This window comes from Grampus griseus (assembly GCF_964374135.1).
Source record: "Grampus griseus genome assembly, chromosome: 12".
NCBI classification, from domain to species: Eukaryota; Metazoa; Chordata; class Mammalia; order Artiodactyla; family Delphinidae; genus Grampus; species Grampus griseus.
In genome coordinates, this window is record NC_139006.1 from 32,025,667 (window position 1) to 32,045,316 (window position 19,650).

Sequence of the window (19,650 nt, forward strand, 5' to 3'; positions counted from 1 at the left end):
TGGATGTCCCCACCGATGTCCTCAGACCTGCGCTCGAGATGACCTGACCCACCTCATCCTGTCCACACGTCCACCCTGCTTTGCTTGAAACCTTTCAGATGCCTCCTGTTGCCTGGTGGATAGGATCCGGGCAGACCCTGCTGAGGCCTCACACACACAGACTCTGCCCTTTCCCCTCCTCGGCCTGGTGTCAGCCGTGTGCCCACTCACCCCTCATGCTCCGGCAGCGCTGGCCTTGTTTCCTGGGGTGCTGCCCCAGTGCCCCACGCCCGCTGTGCTCCCTGCCTGTCCCTCTAGGGCCACCTTTGGCCTGATCATTGTGTCCATGTGTTGCTAATGCCCGCTGACCCTTGGGTTTGGGCTTTTGAGCCGCGTGTCAGGAAGGCTTCCCTTCCTGACCCCTGGACTAGGCCGGGCGGTCTGTTCTGTGCTCTCAAGGCCCTATGTTCTATAAAAGCACTTGGTTCATAATTGTATTTTGGATTATTTCTCCATTAGGTTTTAATGCTTGAGAGTGAGGCCTCATGCCTGTTTTTGTCCGCGGTTGTGTCCATAGAGCCCAGCACATAGTGGGTCCTCCATACGTGTTTACAGAAGTGACCAGAGAAAGTGGTTGATGAGGCCAGGAGCTGGGGAGGCCGGTGGGGAAGGACCGTGGGTGCTGTGCTACGCCATGTGGACGTCAGGACTTGGGCTGTCCCTGGAGAGGGCTGGAGTGCGTGTGGGCAGAGGAGGGGGTGGAGGGAGCTGGGTGCCCACGAGACAGGCCTGCTGGGCTCTCACAGGCCAAGCAGACTCCACAGATCCCAGAGGGCGGAGCCTTGGGACCGCCAAAGCCAGTGTGGTTGCTGCTCACTGACCTTAGAAACACGGGGGTTGCACTCGAGGGATGAGGCTGGGCTTTCGTGTGGAGACTGAGGGTCTGCGGAACATTCCAGGGGTTTGGTGAGAAGGGTGGAAGGGATCGTCAGGTGTGTAGGTAGTGGTGAACCTGTGAGTGCAGGGAGACCTCTCTGGGGAGTACGTTGAGCAGAAGGCTGAGGATACCCGCCCCGCCGGGAGAGGAGGAGAAGGCAGCGAGCGTCTCAGACGGAGCCCCCAGAACCAGGGCCAGGACCCTGCACAGAACTCTGGACGCACACTTTCTACGCAGAATGGATCGGTCTCTGTGATGGAGATGTTGCCTATGTTGCTTTATGCAATTAAGCATAAAGCTATAGAAAGCCAGGTTTTAGAAGTTTATGACACTGCTATTTTAATTTTGCTGTGTGTTGAAAAGTATTTTACTGAGATGAGCCTATGGTTTGCCGTTTTCTTTGTACTTTTAATTATCTATAATTGTCTTCACAGGGCTTGGTATCTTAGGAGAAATTATTTTTCGCTGATAGTTGTCGTAATTAATTTTTTATAATAACAAGTCTGAATTCAATAATTCAGGACGTAGTTTGACAAGGAAGCTATATTTTATTGATGATTTTTAAAGCACAGAAAGGATCCTTGGGAATTGAAACCAGCTATTTAAATTAGTGCACATTTATGGCTTATCAGAGTGATGGAGCCATGAAATAAGACATTTATGCCAAAACTAAACCTTGGGGAAATCACTTCTTTCATATTTAGAGTGATTAGCTGATTTATTAGATACCTCCCAGCCCGAAGCTTTATGACTATATTTAAACCTATTTTGGAGAGTTAACATCATAAGCTTTCTGTACAGAAAACGCTAGGATAGTGCAAGGTTTTTCTAGACAACATGTGCTGTTATAAATTAGTTTCCCAAGCATCAGCTTAATGGGACAGGAAAATATTAGCTATGGATGTGTTTTTAAAGTTCTTTTATAATTTCTGTATTTTATACAGTGAACCTCAGTTCAAATCAGAGAATACAGTAAATGCTATGTGATACCTCTTGTCCTAAGCTATTTTATTATTTGTGGATTCCTACTTATTTTTCAGGCTAATGAAGTATGATTATTTGATCCATTTGTTGAGCATTTAGAAACTTTTTGGTAGTGAGTTTGAACAGTTTACTAAATATCAATTATTCCTGATTACAGTTCAGTGTTAGTTTCCTGTAACCATGACTTAGCAGTTCCAACAGCAGAAGTTTGTTGTCTTCTGGTTCCTCGGGTTAGAAGCCTGACATGGGTCCCACTGGGCTAAAGTCAGTGGGCAGGGCTGCGTCCCTTCCAGAGGCTCGAGGGGAAGAACTGTTTCCTGCCTTTTCCAGCTTCTACGGGTCACCTGCACTCCTTGGCTCGTGGCCCCTTCCTCTGTCTTCACAGCCAGCAAAGGAGCATCTCTTGGGTTTTTCTGCCATAGTCACATCTTCCTCTGACCACAGCTGGGAAAACTTCTGCACTTTCAGGGACCCCTGTGATTATATTGGACCCACGTGGATAAGCCAAGATGATCTCCCCATCTCAAGAAGCTTAATCACAGCAGCAAAATCACTTTTGCCATATAACATAGCATGTTAACAGTTTCTGGGGGTTAGGGTAGGGACATCTTTGGGGGCTGTTATTCTGCCTCCACAAGTTCTAAGTTGCAGAATCACTTTGAGCCTCCTTGCAGGAAGTGGGAATTATTGTGTACCTGTTGCTAAGGGAATGGCACCATTATTGAGCTCCTTTATTTTAGGGTTTTTTTAGTCGCGAGGTCTACAGTTATGGCACTTTCCTGTTGCATGTACACAGCATTAATATTCTAGTCAGGACCAAGGGGCCCTCATAACAAAAGAGTCCTAAAGAGCTCAGTGGCAAAGAGGCCGATGGGGACTAATGAAATCCTTGCTGCTGCTTTGAATATGCTTTTCAGGAATTTAATTTCACAAAACCGTTCTAGATGTTTTTACATTAAAAATTTTCTTTAAACAGTGCTAATTTATCATTCAACTAATAAAATTACTCTATTTTGCCCCAAATGGTCTGCTAGTGAACTGAAATTCAGTGTTCCTTCATGGATTTAAAACTTATATTCCCTGAGAATGATTAGTGTTTTGAAAGGTTAGCAAGCTGTGACGTTAAGATATGATTTGGGGAATAATTTATTTTAAACACTTTCAGCATCAAGAGAACAAACAATCTCTTTTTTGGGGGGGCGCTGCATTGGGTCTTTGTTGCTGTGCGAGGGCTTTCTCTAGTTGTGGCGAGCAGGGGCTACTCTCTGTTGTGGTGCACGGGCTTCTCATTGTGGTGGCTTCTCTAGTTGCGGAGCACGGGCTCTGGGCGTGTGGGCTTCAGTAGTTGTGGCATGTGGGCTCAGTAGTTGCGGCGCTCAGGCTCTAGGGCATGCAGGCCTCAGTAGTTGTGGCGCACGGGCTTAGCTGCTCTGCAGCACATGGGATCTTCCCCGACCAGGGCTCGAACCCGTATCCCCTGCATTAGCAGGCAGATTCTTAACCAGTGTACCACCAGGGAAGTCCCTAAACAATCTTGAATAATATTTTAAGTATGTCCATTAATTGAAGTCCAGCAGGGGATGTCTTGAGTAGAGGAAACTCTAAATTCTGATCGACAGAATTAATTAAATTAATGAAAGTAGCAGTAACAACTGGAGCTCTGTTATATTCACCAGATTACAGGAGATGTCTCTAGGATACAGAGAAGCAAACATCAAGGGAAATACGTAGTTAATCGTTTTATGAAGAGGATATTGCCAACTCATACAGACGGATGTTAATTTGATGACTGATAGCATGGTATTCATAGGGGAGTATTTTAATATCAACCTGTAGTCATTTGGGTCTTCTTCACGGTGTCTCGGTAATACAGGTTATTCTCGTAGACCTGCCTTCCCCACCTCCACTACATATCAAGGGGGAAACCAGTTAACATGGGAAAATCTGCACACAAATGTCTCTTTACTGTAAACTTCACCATCACCTGAATATTCCCGTAAGAACCTGGAGCTTTCTTAGTTCTTCTTTCTCCTCTAGTGACAGACCTGGGCCCCCTCAGGAACCTGATGCGCATTCAACCCCCTGTTCAAGTGACCCTTCACCTCTTTGGCCTTGTCTCCTTGTTCTCGTCCCTGTGTCCACAGTCACCCGTCTGGTCTGATCTCTCAGTTGAGGTGATGAGTGTCTCTTCCTCTCCTCCACCTCCTCTTGTTTCTCTTCCTCGTCCTCCCCTTCTTTCTTCTCTCTTCCGCCTTCATCACTTGCTGTCTCTTTGTATCCTGATACATCAGTCTGTCCTGGATTTTATGTCTCAGTGCTTTATCTTCTATCAGGTTTTTACTCTCTGCCTTCCATTTGAGTGTTGAGATTCCGCTGTGTTTCAGCTATGATTCTCTTCCCATTTTGCACTTTTTCTCTTGATGACTTCTGTTATCTGGATGGTACCCCGGTTGTTTCTGCCTCACTGCAGGTTCAAATCTCAGCTCCAAGCTGGAGGTGGATTCCACCTGGTTATCACACTCTCCCCAGTCTTCTTTTCTCTCTATTCTTTTAATGCTGTCACCATTTACCCATTCTCCTAAATATATGCATCTTAACCTTAATTACTAAGCAAGTGAGGAAAACTAACTAAAGATGTGGGAGAAGTTGTTGTTGTTTTTTAATTAAAACAAGAGAGAATAATACAGGCATTTCTGTAGCAACGCGTTTGAAACTCTGGAGTAACTGGATGATTTCCTAGCTAGTGATTATCAAAATGCACCCAGGAAAAGTTGAACATTTGAATAGGTCATACAGTAAAAGAGACTGGAAGATGAGGTCCAGCCAGGATCACAGCTGAACTATTCTTCCACTTTAAAAGAACAGATCATTCCAGTGGTATTCAGACTCTTCCAAGCCACATAAAAAGGTGAAAAATTTTTTATGAAGCCAGCATATGAGATTTGAGGAATGTAATATAAAAACCGAAACTCTAGGGCTTCCCTGGTGGCGCATTGGTTGAGAGTCCACCTGCTGATGCAGGGGACACGGGTTCATGCCCCGGTCTGGGAAGATCCCACATGCCGCGGAGCGGCTGGGCCCGTGAGCCATGGCCGCTGAGCCTGCGCGTCCGGAGCCTGTGCTCCGCAATGGGAGAGGCCACAACAGTGAGAGGCCAGTGTACCGCAAAAAAAACCAAAAACCAAAACTCTAGACTGCAAATGCATATCACATACAAATATGAAATTCTAAATAAATATTGCCAAGTATAATCTAGCAATATATTAGAAAAATGATATCCTATTACCAAGGAGGGTATAGTATTCAGTAGTGTAAACTTCACCAGTGAAACAGAGTTCAGTATTGTAAAATCTGCCAACATAATTCACACATCAACAGATTAAAAGACCTCCTCATCTAGGGCTGGCTTGTTGAAACAGCCACCTTTCTGCTACCTCTGGTATCACTTCTCTCTCCTTATTCTACTCCATAATCTCTACAACTGCAACCAGCAGTGTCTTTAAAAAAAATCAAAACTACCAAAAAACCAGCAATGGGCAGGGCAGAGGAGAGACAAGTCCAAACTTATTATGGCATTTCTTTCCTTAAAAACTTCTGCGGGTTTCACAGCGTGTATATAGGCTTAAGACTAAAATTCTTCCTGTGGTGTTTTAATTAGATTTCTTTTGCAAGGAAGAGAGATCACTCCAGCTTCCTCAGGAAATGGGCCGTACTGTAAAATTCATGCTGGAGGAGGATGGGGACTCTTGGAAATTCAAGAACAGGACTGTGGTCAAAGAGTTCTCAGTCCTGCCCCTGTCTCTAGGGCCATTTGCAGCTGGAGTTGACCCTCATTCCGGAGCTGGAGCTCTCCAACATGAGCTGCTTCAGAGGGAGGGCTTGTGAAAACAGCTCACAGGCATCCCGCCAAGAGTTTCTGATTCAGTAGATGCCCAAGATTTTGATTGATGCCCCAACTTTGTATTTCTAACAGTTCCCCAGGTGATACTGATGCTGCAGTTCTGAGTACCACACTTTGAGAACTTTATCCTTTAAGGCACATGTCACATCATCTGGGAAGCCTTCTTTGATGATATCAACCATAATTAGTTTTCTCTCTACTTTGTAGGTTTCTTCGCGTTAATTAAGAACAGTGGTTCTCAAACTTAAGCATGCATCAGAATCACTTAGAAAAATTGTTAAAAGTGGAGAGTTTGTGAATCATTAAGTCTGGGGTATGGCCTCCAAAATTTGCATTTCTCACAAGTTCCAGGGGGTGACCACACTTTGAAAACCACCATATTAGAATAAGTTGTTTACACACCTCTCTTCTCTGCTGTACACAGGTTTCCGGTGTTGGTCCTGTGCCTTGTTATTCTGTCCACTTGTGGCAGCACCTGGGGAAATGGCTGAGTCACCGCATTTTGGACCCTGAAATCCTCTCTTGGTCACACCCTCAGAACCACGGGTCCTTCTACTCCTTCGTTCCGTGGAAGCTTGTCAAAGCACTCGCGTCCTGTGTGTTAGCTTTTCTGTTCCTCTGTGTTCGTCAGTAGTTTCCTGACTTCCTGCACCCCTGGCCACGTGGGGCCTCTGGAGCATTTCATCTTATGTGCTCGAGGCTGGTGCCCTCATCCACTGGGCTGTCTCCTCATCAGTGCCCAGCTGTACATGGACTGAACTATCTGCTCCGCTCCCAGACTGCCGGGAGCCCCTCTGAGAGTCACCGGCTTGGCTGAGCGGCTCTCAGGACGGCCTCGTGGGCCTCACATCTGTCCTAGAGGAATTTCCATCACTGTCCTGCCCTTGTGCTCCCAGCGTGACGCACTTCTGGTCATGGAGATCGAGGTCCTGGGTGATGTCTTCTCTCTCCTTCCCGAAGTTTCTCTGACGTTAGTAGGGCCCTTCCTCTGCTGTGTTCTCAGAGCCTTCTGTCCTGCACATCCCCCTGGGTCACCCCCTCTTCTAGGAGCCTCATCTCTGTCTTCCGGTTCTTGTCCCTCAGCTGATGGATTGAAATGCCCTCTGCTGCCTGCAGTCCTTAAGAATGAGAAGAGCTCCTTTTTCGTGATGTGACTGGTGCCCCTCCAGCTCTCCTGTGACCTGTCTCTTCTCCTCGTCTGCAGAGTGTGGCACACTTGCTGCTTCCCTGAGACTTTCTTTTCAGGGTTTGGCCTCGTGCAGTCTGACCTCCGAGCACATTCTTCCACCGCAGCCTCTGTCCCTGAGGTCACGGTGACACCCTGGCTGCCTGGCCGCAGCTGCTTCTCCCAGGTTGGTCTCACTGGACCTTGTTCCGCATCGGACGGTGCTGGTCCTTCAGCCCTTGGGACCCTCTGCCGCCCTGACTTCCGGGTCTTGTGTGTGTCCCCATCCTCCTCCCCACCTCTTCACTCACCCCGATGTGGATGCACACGTTCTGACCTTGGTTCTTCTTTCTCCACGTTTCTCAGTTGTTGCCTCTTGCTGAGAAATTTGGGATCTCCTTTTGTTGGATATATATGCTTAGATTCTTCCAGATACCTAAAACTCAACATCTCTGACAATAACCCGTCCTCCTTGCAGCCTCCTGCGTTGCTCCCTCGATTTGCTGATCCCCCACTGGGTTCCCCCGATGGGTCCTCCTCCCTGGACCACCTCGCCCTGCCCCACCCCGCCCCTGACAGTTAGTTGTTGGCCGAGGTCCTGCGGTTTTAGCTCTGCGTCACCCCTTGGCTCCCTGCCTTTCTCTAGGGAACACCCTCGTTACCTCTGCCTGGACTGTTGTCATCGTTCCGCCTTCAGTCTTTGTCTCTGGCATTTGTTTCCTTCTTACTCAGCACTGGTGCTAGAGCAAGTTCTTCCTTCCGACTTGGAAGAACTTGCCCGATTCCACGGTTACTTCCTCCCCGTGCAGCGACCCTGCCTTCTGCTCCGTGTGTCCCACAGGCTCCGTGGTGACGCCCAGACGGGCGTTGTCAGGGGCTCTTCCCTCTGCAGCCTGTCCCTTTGCTCCTGCTGCCCCTGCCTGGACCGCCTGCTGACTTTCTGGTTGTCTGGGAGAGCAGCAGTCTCCAGGAAGCGTCCGCTGGTCAGAATTAATCCTTCTTTATTTTGTTCCCAGATGCATTGTCTGGGTTTCTTAACTGGTGCGCGTTAACACCTGCGTCTGCCTATTTATTCACAGGAACGTTGAGTCCCCCCGTATGCCGGGTGAGGGTGACACTTGTCTGTCTACACGTGTGTCTCCCCCACTAGAGTAGGTGTCACGTGAGCACGAGTCAAGTCCCCGAGCATTTCCTGGCGTGTCCTGGCTCTCAGCACCCGCTACACGCAGGGAAATGAGCAACAACTGGTTTTGAATTCAGTACTGGAATGAGACGCAGCCTACATTTGCAAATGAAAAATGTTCTCAGCAGAGCAGGCAGAAGTCCTTGCTACGGAGACACGCAGAGTTATTACCATGTGAGAGGTTGGGAAGTGCAGTTATATTCATGGAGCTTCCGTTTTGGGGTTATTTCCCAGCAGTGACAAGTTGTTAGAACGTTGGGAAAATTGTATCATTTCCAGTTGGTACCACAAAGGGAGGCATTATTTATATCTGTGTGTAATAAAATTGGTTGGTTGCTACCGACAACCAACAACAAAAAAAATGTTTTTCTCACATTTTCTAAGATGCTGCCGATGGAGCCGGATGCAACATAACTTTTGAAATAAAGTTGAAACGTTGGTGTCAAAGACTGTGATTATGGTTAATGGAATTGGGGAGGTGTCTCTCAGGGACATGAGTTATAGGATTTACGTGGTTCGGTCCTTAAGAATGACAGTTTATTCATTCTTCACCCCCAGCCATTTTTAATTTTAGTTTAGAAAATCACTAATAAATATTGTGCAGTTTCCTAGAACTAAGTGTTCTTAGTGTCAGGTGAGGCTTCATCTGTCCGTCTCTGCTCTCCAAGGGAGATGAATGTGATGCCAGGTGGCCAGAGCGTGGGACAGGCAGCGTACCTGTACTCACGGGGTGTCTCATGATGGGGCTCCTAGAAAGATACTTTTGTAGGTAAAAATGGGGTCATACTAGAGAGAATATTCTTATAGCCCCCCTATTGATGAAACATTTTAATTTAATTTTAAAATTTTTATTTATTTTTGGAAACAGTTTTTATCTATTTTTGATTCTAAAATATATGGTTAAATTTTAATGTCTGTTTGGTCCCCAAAGAAAATTTGATATATAATTTTGTCTGTTGACAGATCATGCCTTTTTTTGGCAATGAATTTAAAATCAGCATGCATCACTTTTTAAATGAGGAAGAGGATGTTTAAAATCATCAATATAATTAAATATGATAAAATTACCTTCAATTAACAATATACTGTTATAATATTTTTTGGTTTTTTATTGAAGTATAGCTGACTTACAGTGATTCAGGTGCACAGCAAAGTAATTCAGTTATATGTGTGTGTGTGTGTATATATATATATATATATATAATATATATGTATATATAATATATATATTCTTTTTCAGATTTTTTTCCATTATAGGGTATTACAAGATAGAAAGAAATTTAAGGTTTGAAAAAAATCACAGAGCTAGATGACAGCTAGGGCTTCTTTCCATTTTTAAACAGCATGCTGTGCTTTTTATGTTATGGAATTTTATAAGAGGAGTTGAGAACAAAAAACACTAGCATGCACATATGGAGGACTGTTCATATAAAGAGCTGAAATAAAGGAGTAGAGATGGTTTTCTATCCATTTAAATAAACGAAATTATTCCAAACTCCAGATCTGAAATGATAAAGCAGGACACAATTGTGGTTTACCGGATTAACAGGTATCTGGTCTGGGATGTATCCTGCTCAGTGTGCCAACCCCTTTTCCAAGGGCGATGTTGCTGCCTGGTTCTCTTAGACATGGTGAGCCCTTTGTAAAGGGGGTGCTTCTAAGAACTAACCCTATGCATCCCAGTGTCTGCTGTCTGTGAGGACGTGGCCTGGATCAAGTGCACCTGTACTTTCATAGGGTGTAACACACATGCACATGCCACCAGCCTCCAGCCCATCCAAGCACTGACCCTGCTTTCTTTCAGCATTTTGAATAAACTGTCCCATTCTCTCCTGGCCCGAAAGGCTTCTGTTGAGAAATTCGCTCATAGTGTTATGGGGTTTCCCTTGTATGTGACGTCTCTCTTTCTCTTGCTACTCTTAAAATTCTTTCTTTGTCTTTGACTTTTGACTATTTAATTATAATGTGTCTCTGTGTAATCCTATTTGGGTTCAACCTGTTTGGGGCCCTTTTGGGCCTCGTGGATGTGAAATGTCCATTTCTCTAAGTTTTCCACCATTATTGCTTCAGATACACTTTCCGTCCCTTTCTCTTTCCCTTTCTCTTCTCCTTCTGGAATTTCCATAATGCGAATATTGTTTCTTTTCACCGTGTCCCATAATTCCGCCCAGCTTTCTTCTCTCTTATCCTCCTTTTTGCCTGTTGCTCCTCTGACTGGGGAATTTCCAGTGTCCTATCCTCCAGGTTGCTGAGCCTTTCTTCTGCATGGTCCAGTCTACTCTTGAAGCTCTCTGTTGAACTTTTCAGTGTGGTTAGTGTATTTTTGAGCTCCAGGGCTGTTTTGTTATTGTGGTGGTTGTTTTGATGGTGGCTGTCTCCTTGTTGAGCTTCTTGTTTTGTTCATGCATTATTTTTCTAGTTTCATTTAGTTGTCTGTGTTTTCTTGTAGTTAATTAAGCTTCCTCTGGAGGACTATTCTGAATTCTTTGTCTGACAGTTCATAATTCACTCTTTTTTAGGGTCAGGCATTGGAGCTTTATTGGTTTCCTTTGCTGGTGTCATAGTTACCTGGCTTTTCATGACCCTTGCTTCCTCACGTTGGAATCTGTGCGTCTGAGTAGTGGGGCTCGTCTTCCAGGCTGTGCAGTTTGCTTTGGCAGAGACGGTTCCTCACCAGTCAGCTTGGCTTGGGTTTCTGGGCGTGTCTGCTGGTAAAGCCCTTGGGCAGGTGGGCCAGCTGTTAGGGTTTATTTGGGGTGAGGCATCTGTTTGAGCTCAGAGGACAGGGATGGGGGCTGTGCCCCGGCCCAGAACAGGTAGACAGGACGGCTGGCTGGGCTCCTCCCCAGGTGGGGCTGGAGGGTGGGCTCTGCAGTCGCCTGGGCTCTCTGGTCAGGCTCATTGGACGGCCAGGACTGGGCACGTATTCAGTAGTGGACGGGGTGTGAGTTAGCTTCCCTCCCTGGCAGGGCAGCAGGCTGCGACCTAGGGCCTGCACAGTTCATTGTTGGGGGCCTGAGTGTGCACTGAGGGTGAGGCCACTGGCTCTGCTCTGCAGACACAGGAGGCCCCAGGCTGTGCTCCCTTTTCAGGCACCCATGTGCAGAGGGCTGTAGAGTGGGCTTCACAATGTCCCCTGTGGTCTGGGTGGATTCCTGGGGGACAGGCTGTACTCAGTGGTGAGCAGGGCTGTGAGGTAGGTCCCCTGCCCAGGTGCAGTGGGTGAAGCAGCTTGAAAGCCAGTAAGGCTCTTTGTTTGTCATCTTACCTCAAGCTGACCCGCACCCCAGTTCCCTGGCTGAACGGGGCCACAGGCTTTGCTCAAGTGCCGCCAGGCACACATCTTCCAGGACTGTCCCAGCGCTTCTGGTCGATGGGTCTGGAAGGCTCTCTCTACGTGGGCTGGGACGCAACACCTGGCGTGGGCTTGGACAGAGCAGGCTCAGGGCCAACAGAACTCCTCCCTGAGGGTCCGTAGGTATGCAGGTATGCACCCCATCGAGCTCCCTCATCAGACTGCGCCCTGAGTTGGTTCTGCAGGTGAGCAGAGCTGCAGGTTGGGGTCCCCACCTGGGTGATGCAGGTGTGAATTCCATCCTGAGATCCCTGTGCGGATGTCATGAGCCCCTCCCCCCTCTCCATCACAGTCAGTCCCCAGCGTTGTGCCCTCCAGATTCCACTGCAGTCCCCGTGGGGCGACGTCAGAATAGGGGCTCCCACATAGTGACCCAGGATTCTGGGGGTGAGGGCCGGTTGTCCCTGGGGTCCTCATTTCCCACTGGATGAGCCTGAGGCTTGGGGAGGCCTGGGGGAGGGGCAGTGTGGTCAGCGTCACCTGCAGCCCCTACTCTCCCCTCCCACTGTGTCCTTCTGGGCATCCGTCTGGGTCTCTGTGGTGCAGGCGCGGCTTCAACCACACCCCCGGGTCTGGGTTCTCTCAGTGTGTCTTGGTCTTGAATAGTTGTTCGTGGTTCTTGTGAGGAATGACCTTCTTCTATGTTGGGGACGACATGGTGATGTCACCCCTCACACACAAGTTTTTCAGGAACACAGCTGTTGTAGAAAACGAGACGTTTATATTTGCCTTGGAGCCAACGCTGCTGTAATGTTTTTGGTAACGCTTATAATTGTGATGTTGTAAAATGCTTATGTGAAAATAGGGATGTTGAGTAATCTTACCAGAGAATATTCAGGGTTTATCAAATTCCTTTCTGTGTTTAGCAGAATAAAATATCTCATGTCGTGTAGAAATGGCAGCAAATCTTCTAGTGCTGTGATGGCTAACAGACTGCGAGCTCCTTGATGGGAATCACACAGAGATGTCGCACTGTTTCCAAAGCAAGGAAATCCATTGATAACAATTCTCTCAGCCTTATTTGATGGTTAAAGTGCTTTTTAAAATTCTTTTACTTTAATAAGTGTATTTCTTAGCAAGAACAGGTCAGTGTCTTGTGATTGATAAACAGTAGTTATTAATGTGCATGCTCTGTGGGTCTGTTTTAAACTGTAATTTGATATGATTTTTTCCTTATAACCTGAGCTTAAATTACTTTTTTTTGTCAATTGTATATATGAATATTAAAGGGAAAAATTATACACATTATTTATTTCTTTTTCATTTACTAGACCAGGGACTGGGTCATATTCTTATTCCAGCGGTCAGCATGCTTCTTGGCATGTGAAGAGGAGCTCAGAACATATTTTTTAAGTGATTAGAAGTCCATATTACTTCTTCCTGCACAGCTGGTGGAGTTTCGTGTTTGTTATTCCATCAGGTTGCTTTACCGTCTTGAGAGGTTCCGAATGTTTGACTTGGAGGTGTGCCTAACTACCTGTCACCGCCAACATGCTTGTAGTTCTGACCTTTCACCATCTGGACCTTACTCGGGAACACTTCACAAGATAAATGTTAAAATTAATGTTCACAGAGCCCTTTTGACCAGAATTCTCCAGGAGCGTGTGTGTATGAGTGTGTGTGTGCAAGTGTGCGTGTGTGTGTGGTTGGTTATAATAATGCTTGTCGAGAATTTTAAAACTGCAGGAAGTAACAAGGAAAGAATATTTACATTAATCCCACCACCCGCGTATAATCACCGTTAGTATTTTGCTGTTTCTTTCCAATTTCTTTTCTGTGCGTGTGTGTTTGAATATGTAGACACACATATAGGCCTGTTGCCTTGCATGAAGAAGGGGCTTTATAAGTATGTGAAAAACGAATGTTTTAATATATATAATAATTTGTATTTTAAAAATTAAGATCATAAAATATATACTGTTTTGTGTCCTTACTTTGATAATAAATTCTCAAGATATCCCAGAAAATTCCCAAGATATTTTATAAAAAGTATAGTTTTTGACTTCATAATCGTATATGTATATATGTGTATATGTAAATATCATTTATTTAACTTTTCTCCCATGTTAATATTACTTTGCATTTTTGCTGTAATAATTGTGTGATGTCCATTTTCACCATCAGCTTTTATCAGGACCACTTCCTTAGCATATTAACCCTAGAGAAAGAGTTACTGGAACATAGAATATAAACTTAAAATAATTATTAATCTTTTTTGCCAGATTTTTATTATTTAAAATGATATTTTTATTGAATTACAAAGGATAGTTATTCATCTAGAAAAGCAGAAAACTGAAGTACAAAGAAAAATGGGAAGAAATTATTTATAATCCCGGCACCTAAAGATGACTTCAATTATGATTTTGATTTACATGATTTTAGTGTTTTTTGTTTCCATTATATACTTTACCAAAAAGGATCATTTTGTTTCCTAAACTTTTTTCCCCACTTAGTGTATCATTAACAGAGCCTTTCTCTGCCATTCAGCAGTCTTCTGCAATGTATTTTCTGAGCTGTTATTAAAACGACACATCTGTACAGTGCATTTAATCAGCCCTCTCTTCAGTTTGTTTCCACTATTTCACTATTATGAAGGGTTCTAGAATAAACTCTTGGGCACATCACTGTAACTGCATTAAGACAAATTCCTAGGAGAATGGCTGGTTCAAAGTATGCAAATAATTTTTAAGGCTTTTGACAGTTTGCACGTTGCCTTTCGACAGGTTGTACCAATTGGCATTCCTACAAAGAGGAGGTAGGAAAGTGAAAGGAGATTACAAAAAAAAAATTCAGGTCCTTCGCCTTAAAAGTAACCAAATCACCTTCTAGAGAACCTATGCCTGTTCTCCCTTCTTTGAGCGGGGGCTGGGGGCACACGTCCTGCGTGTCATCAGTGGTTGGTGATGGGGTGTGTTCATAAGTCTGTTCTAACGCAGGAAAGCTGGGGATGTGAGGTGACGTGATTGTACCAGATGCTCACAGAGCGCCAGCGATAAGGCTCCTTGCTGTTAGTTGCTTGGTCTTCTGATCATCGGTTTAAGTAATTAGCCTCCTTCTTGGATTTATCTTCAGCTGCATAATTTTTCAGTCACTAATTGTCTCAAGAACAGCCCTTGTGTTTTCTCTTCCAGCCCCTGCGGTGGCCACGCGTGAGGCCTGGTCTTGGGAGCAGTACTTGAAGGAACAGGAGGCCGTGGCAGCGCCCGTTGAGCTGTTTTCCAAGGTGAACAAATCCCTGAAGGTCTTACAGTTTTGCAGAGAATCCACATTTAGAAATGAAATCGTTTGCCTAGACAGCATACCGACTTATCTGGCTTGTAGGCTTTGCTGGGGATTGACATAACAAAGCTAATCCAAGCCTTAGTGACTCCGTGTGTGCTCTGGGGCCGGCCCGCCTGGGTTGAAACCTAGCGCTGCCACCTCGGGCAGGCCATCCAGTCTCTCTGTGCCTCGGGGTCCTCGTTCGTAAAGCAGGGGAATCACCACAACTGCCTCCTTGGGTCGCTGTACGTGTGAAGGACGTCGGATATAACAGGCACGTGGTAGACACCAAGCGTGAGTCCTTCTTCTTCTTCGCCGATGTTACCTGCATCTGTCCACCCAAGGATCAGTGCCAGGCATCTGTTTTGATGTGCTGCATGAAGTGGTGGGTCAGGCAGCATGTTGGAGGGGACAGTGAACCCCCTAAAGCAGGTTGTTCCTGACTGTAGGGACGCCCGGAGCAGCCCCGGTAGACTTGCTCCACCCAATGACTCCTGGCACCAGGGGCTTGCAGCTCTGGGGTTCATCTTGGTACCCAAGGTACCAAACCTTCCAATGCCCTTTCTCTTCTTCTCGGGCTGTGTTTTCATTATTTCAGGGGCGATCTGAATTTTAAAAAATCGTATCAGATTTGCATCATTATATTGCATCTTAACCAGCAGAGAGAAGCTAAAACTTTTTATTTGCTTCACTTGTCATGACATCCGTTGAGTTACTTGTAGTACGTTTTATTATGTGAGAAGGCTAGCAGTTTTAATCTAGGACATGGCAGTGGAACCGGGGAGAAGAGGTGTAGCCGGCACGGAATGAAAGCAGAGCCAAGTGTTGGCACCTCACAATTTAAGACACACTGAATCTCGACTTGTGGGTTCTCCACCCAGTCCTCATACCAGGTGCTTCCAGAGAGCTTTGGGAAACACGGACGTACATGTTCCTGAGACCTGCTGAACTAGAACCTCAGGGTGTGGCCGGGGAGGCCATGGGTTGGAAGCCTCCTCGGGGCTCCTGTGCGCGGGTAGAGGTCCCCTGGGGGAGAAGGCTTAAGGTCTGTGCAGGTTCTGCTGAGGACTTGGGTCCTGCTGCCCCCACTGCCGTCATGTGACAAGACTTAGGGCGTTCGTTCCACTAAGCGTGTAAGTTCCCGAGGTGACAGGATGCACAGTGCCTATTCTCAGTGTGCTCTTGTCACCAGCTGTGTTGAGTGGCTTCCGGAAACCTCTCCTTAGTTCTGAGTGTAGATGCTCTTTACAGAGGGTTGGCTTTGACCGGGGTGACCCAGTGTAACTTGTAGTCGCCCTTTCCAGCTCGCCCTGTGCCGTCTCATGCCCTTCCTGCAGTGGTTACTCCAGGTCAGAGGGTAGAGGGCTCAGGCCAGGAGCCAGCGAAGGCCTGTGCATTTCTGTGACCTCCAAGGGCAGATGTAGCCTAGCTGGGGTCCAGGATACGAGGGCACAGGCCAGGCTGTGACCCGATGGCTGTGCTTGGTGAGATGACCGTCCAGGATCTCAAGGCAGCCAGAAGCCATGAAGGCGGAGATTGACCAAGAAGGGCACAGTGTCCTAGGAATCAGACCTGCGTGTGTCCTCGGACCAGGACCCCAGGACAGGGATCCTCTCTTACCTCCACCAGGACCCTCTGGGACTGTGTCCGATGTTTGGATGTTGGGGGTGAAGTGTGTGTGGTTCCCAGGGCAGGGCGAGTTCTGGCCGATGGCAGCAAAGTGCTGGATCCCCGTCCAGCTCCCACCTTCTCCCCTCATCTCAGCCAGTGTGTGTTCACTTTATTTCTCAGACTTTCTTCTTTCAGATCCTTTAACGTCCATCAACTCACGCAGAATGGAGTTTCTCCCCAGATTCCCCTTGGGTCCTAGTGCTGACTGAGGCACCTCCAGGGCAGGTGTGGGATTTCTGTCCTGAAGTAGATCCTGAGGCTGCGTTGGGGACCGTGTAGTGATGGGCTGTGGGCCACATAGCCTCCCCCTTGACCTTCTGAGACCCAGAAGGTCAGGGGAGGGGAGCAGGAAACAGGGCACACCATCTGCATGGTTCCTTGGCTAAAACTATGACATCCTCAAGCTTCTGCACTCTAACCTCTGTCAGCTCTGAAGGTGACAGTGAGGCAGGAGCACAGCAGGCAGCAGCCGCATCTGATGTGGTGGCCGCCTTTCCCTTCACTCGGAGCTTCACAGTCAAGCCACTCACGTGTGGCTTGACGGTGAAACTCAGGCTCCTTGTGTGCAAAGCACCACGTAAGACCTGGACAGAAACACTAGTGTGCTTGTGACACGGACTCTTAAAGTTTGGCCATCCAGTTGGGCTGTAAGATATGCCCAGAAAATGTGATAACAGCACGAGGGAGAATTGTTGATTGTCCTTGGAGTATGCAAGTAATGAGCTTACTAGGTGTTCTGTGCTGAGCTGGGGCTTCGTCCCACCTGCGTGTGAAGGGGAAGTCACCACCTGTTACATCTGGTTTGTCCTGAGGATGGAAGATGTTGCCCTAACTGAGCATCTGTACATATATATATATATATATATGCTCTGTATATGCTGTGTATACACAATACATATATTATGTGTGTGTGTGTGTGTGTGTGTGTGTGTGTGTGTGTGTATATATATATGTAAGATGAAGTAAGCATGGTTTATGATCGAAAATAGGTTTCAATAGAATAAAAAAGGCAGGTGGTACACGCGAGCCTTCCAAGCAGGAGGATCAGACTGAACTCAGTTTTGTGTTGGTATTGTGCTCTTGACTATTCATGTTCATTTTCATTGTGTAAATATTATAACCATGGTGTTCAGGTCAGCCAGCTGAGATGGAACTCTTCAGCTTTTAATAGTGAAATGTTGAAAATAAAACTTAGAATAGTTTGCATATCCTGAATGGAAAACTACTCAAAAGAGTATTGCTTTACTTTTAATATATAGTTTCCATTCCAATATTCAAGTTTTACAAAACATACCAATGACACACACAGAAACACACACTGTCAATTCTGTCATGCAGATCAGATACGGATTCTACCAAGAAAATGTGTGGGTATTTTTAAAGAAGAGTCCACTTATTTCATTTGCACGTGGGTTTTTTTGCATCTTGTAGGTCTATTTTAAATATCTTTTTGTACAAGACAAAGTTTTTCACTTTTTATAATTTATTTTACCATCTGGAGTAATGAGTATACAAGGATGTAAACACCTTCTGTTGACGCAGAAAATTTTAAAACATTTTCTCTTCATTACTGGTGGAATGTGCCAATCTCAATTTGATTTAAACTTTAAAAGATTGTTTTGAGGTTGGTTTTAAGAACTTTTCTCTGTCCTCTCTCCCTGACAGTCATCTCCTCATCAGACGTGTCTCCCTAAAGCCTTCTTCCTTCCTGTCGATCGTCACAGGTCCACACCTGTCGGCCTGGAGTCGAGGCCGCGGGGTCTGGCCCGTCACACGGGGCTTCTCCGGGCCTGTGGGGCTGGTCCCCACGCGGGCTCCGCTTGACTCTTCCATCTTTATCCGAGTTTGCAGGCCTTTTATGTCTCTCGTTCTTTGAACCTCATGGGTCCGTGCTCCCCTCAGACCCCCCTCTTTCATGAAGCTGCCCTGGTCCGCCCACCCTGCCCTGTCTGCTCGGACCTGCCAGGTGCCCCCATCTGCACATCTGAAGGGCGGGGGACGGGACAGGAGTAGCATGAAGACGGGACCCAGATCTCCACCTGGGGTCAGATCACTGTCGCGCTCCAGCTGAGGGAGCACAGCCGCCCTAGCTCTGAACTGCCCTCTGGGGACAGGGCGCCCCCCCAAGCCCCACATCCCTGCTGTCCTCGGCCATCCTCCCGGGACGCTCTGCTTCTTATCCCCAGGCAGGTATTCCTGTCTCCAGCCGGCATGGGGTTGCCAGGTAGATTAGGCCCCTGAAAAGCAGGGAGACTTGCACATTTAAAAAATAGTTTGGTATTTCAGAACAAAATGAAAGTAATCATGAGAAAGTTAAAAGTCTCTGGGATGTCTTCTTGTATCTTTTATAGTTTAGTAATATAGTTCTAATTTGAATTCCATGTGGCTAGATGTTGTATTAATTTCCTTTTGCTGCTGTAACAAATTACCACAGTGGCTTGAAACAACACAAATTTATTACCTTAAAATTCAGAACGTCCCAAGTCTAAACTGGGGCCAGCAGGGCTGCATTCATTCTGCAGGCTGTGGGGAGGATCTATTTCCTTGCCTATTCTAGCTTCTGGGGGGCCACCTGCATCCGTTGGCTTGTGGGCCCACGTCACTCCAGCCCGTTTCCATCCTCATGTCTCCTTCCCTGGTCCTTCTGCCTCCCTCTTATAAGGACCCTTGTGATGGCATTGGGCCACCTGGACACTGCAGGACCTTCTCCCCATCTTCAGATTCTTCACTTAATCACGTCCACAAAACCCCTTTTGCCGTGTGAGGTACCAGCATCGCAGGTTCCAGGATTAGGACCTGCACGTCTTGGGGGGCCACTGTCCTGCCGACCACAGGTGCCACCATCTCCTTTCCATTGCTGGTGCTTCTCTGTCCTGGCCCCTGGCCTGAGTGACTTCTTATGAGTCTGTTCCCTTGCCTTATCCTCCCGTGATTCCGCTCTCCCCACCTGGGGTGAAACAAGCGTTGCAGCGTCCTCAGTGGCTCCAGCCCAGATGCACACCCGCTCCCCCGTGGCCTCTGCTTCCCAAGAGCCTTGCGTGCTGTGGCCTGGCCTGGCCGCCCTCCAGGGCCTCAGTCGGTTGCCCCCTGTCTCCTAGGAGGGCGGCTCTCTGAGGCATCTTCCCTCACTCCCGGCAGGAGGTGGTCACCTCTGGGATGGATATGGTGAGACCCTCTTCGCTTCCTGTCACCAGCCTTCACTCCCTGCACCGCC

General features: G+C 47.0%; 1 protein-coding gene across 1 annotated transcript in view; it reads left to right on the forward strand.

Moving 5' to 3' along the window:
- The window catches only part of L3MBTL4 (L3MBTL histone methyl-lysine binding protein 4), a gene marked incomplete at both ends in the record, with an annotated part of 301,695 nt that overhangs the window by 25,991 nt on the left and 256,054 nt on the right, over window positions 1-19,650 (forward strand). The window contains one exon of the mRNA XM_082667113.1: window positions 14,636-14,727. Within this exon, the coding sequence (XP_082523239.1) occupies window positions 14,636-14,727 (92 nt within the window). The remainder of the gene's footprint in view (window positions 1-14,635; window positions 14,728-19,650) is intronic.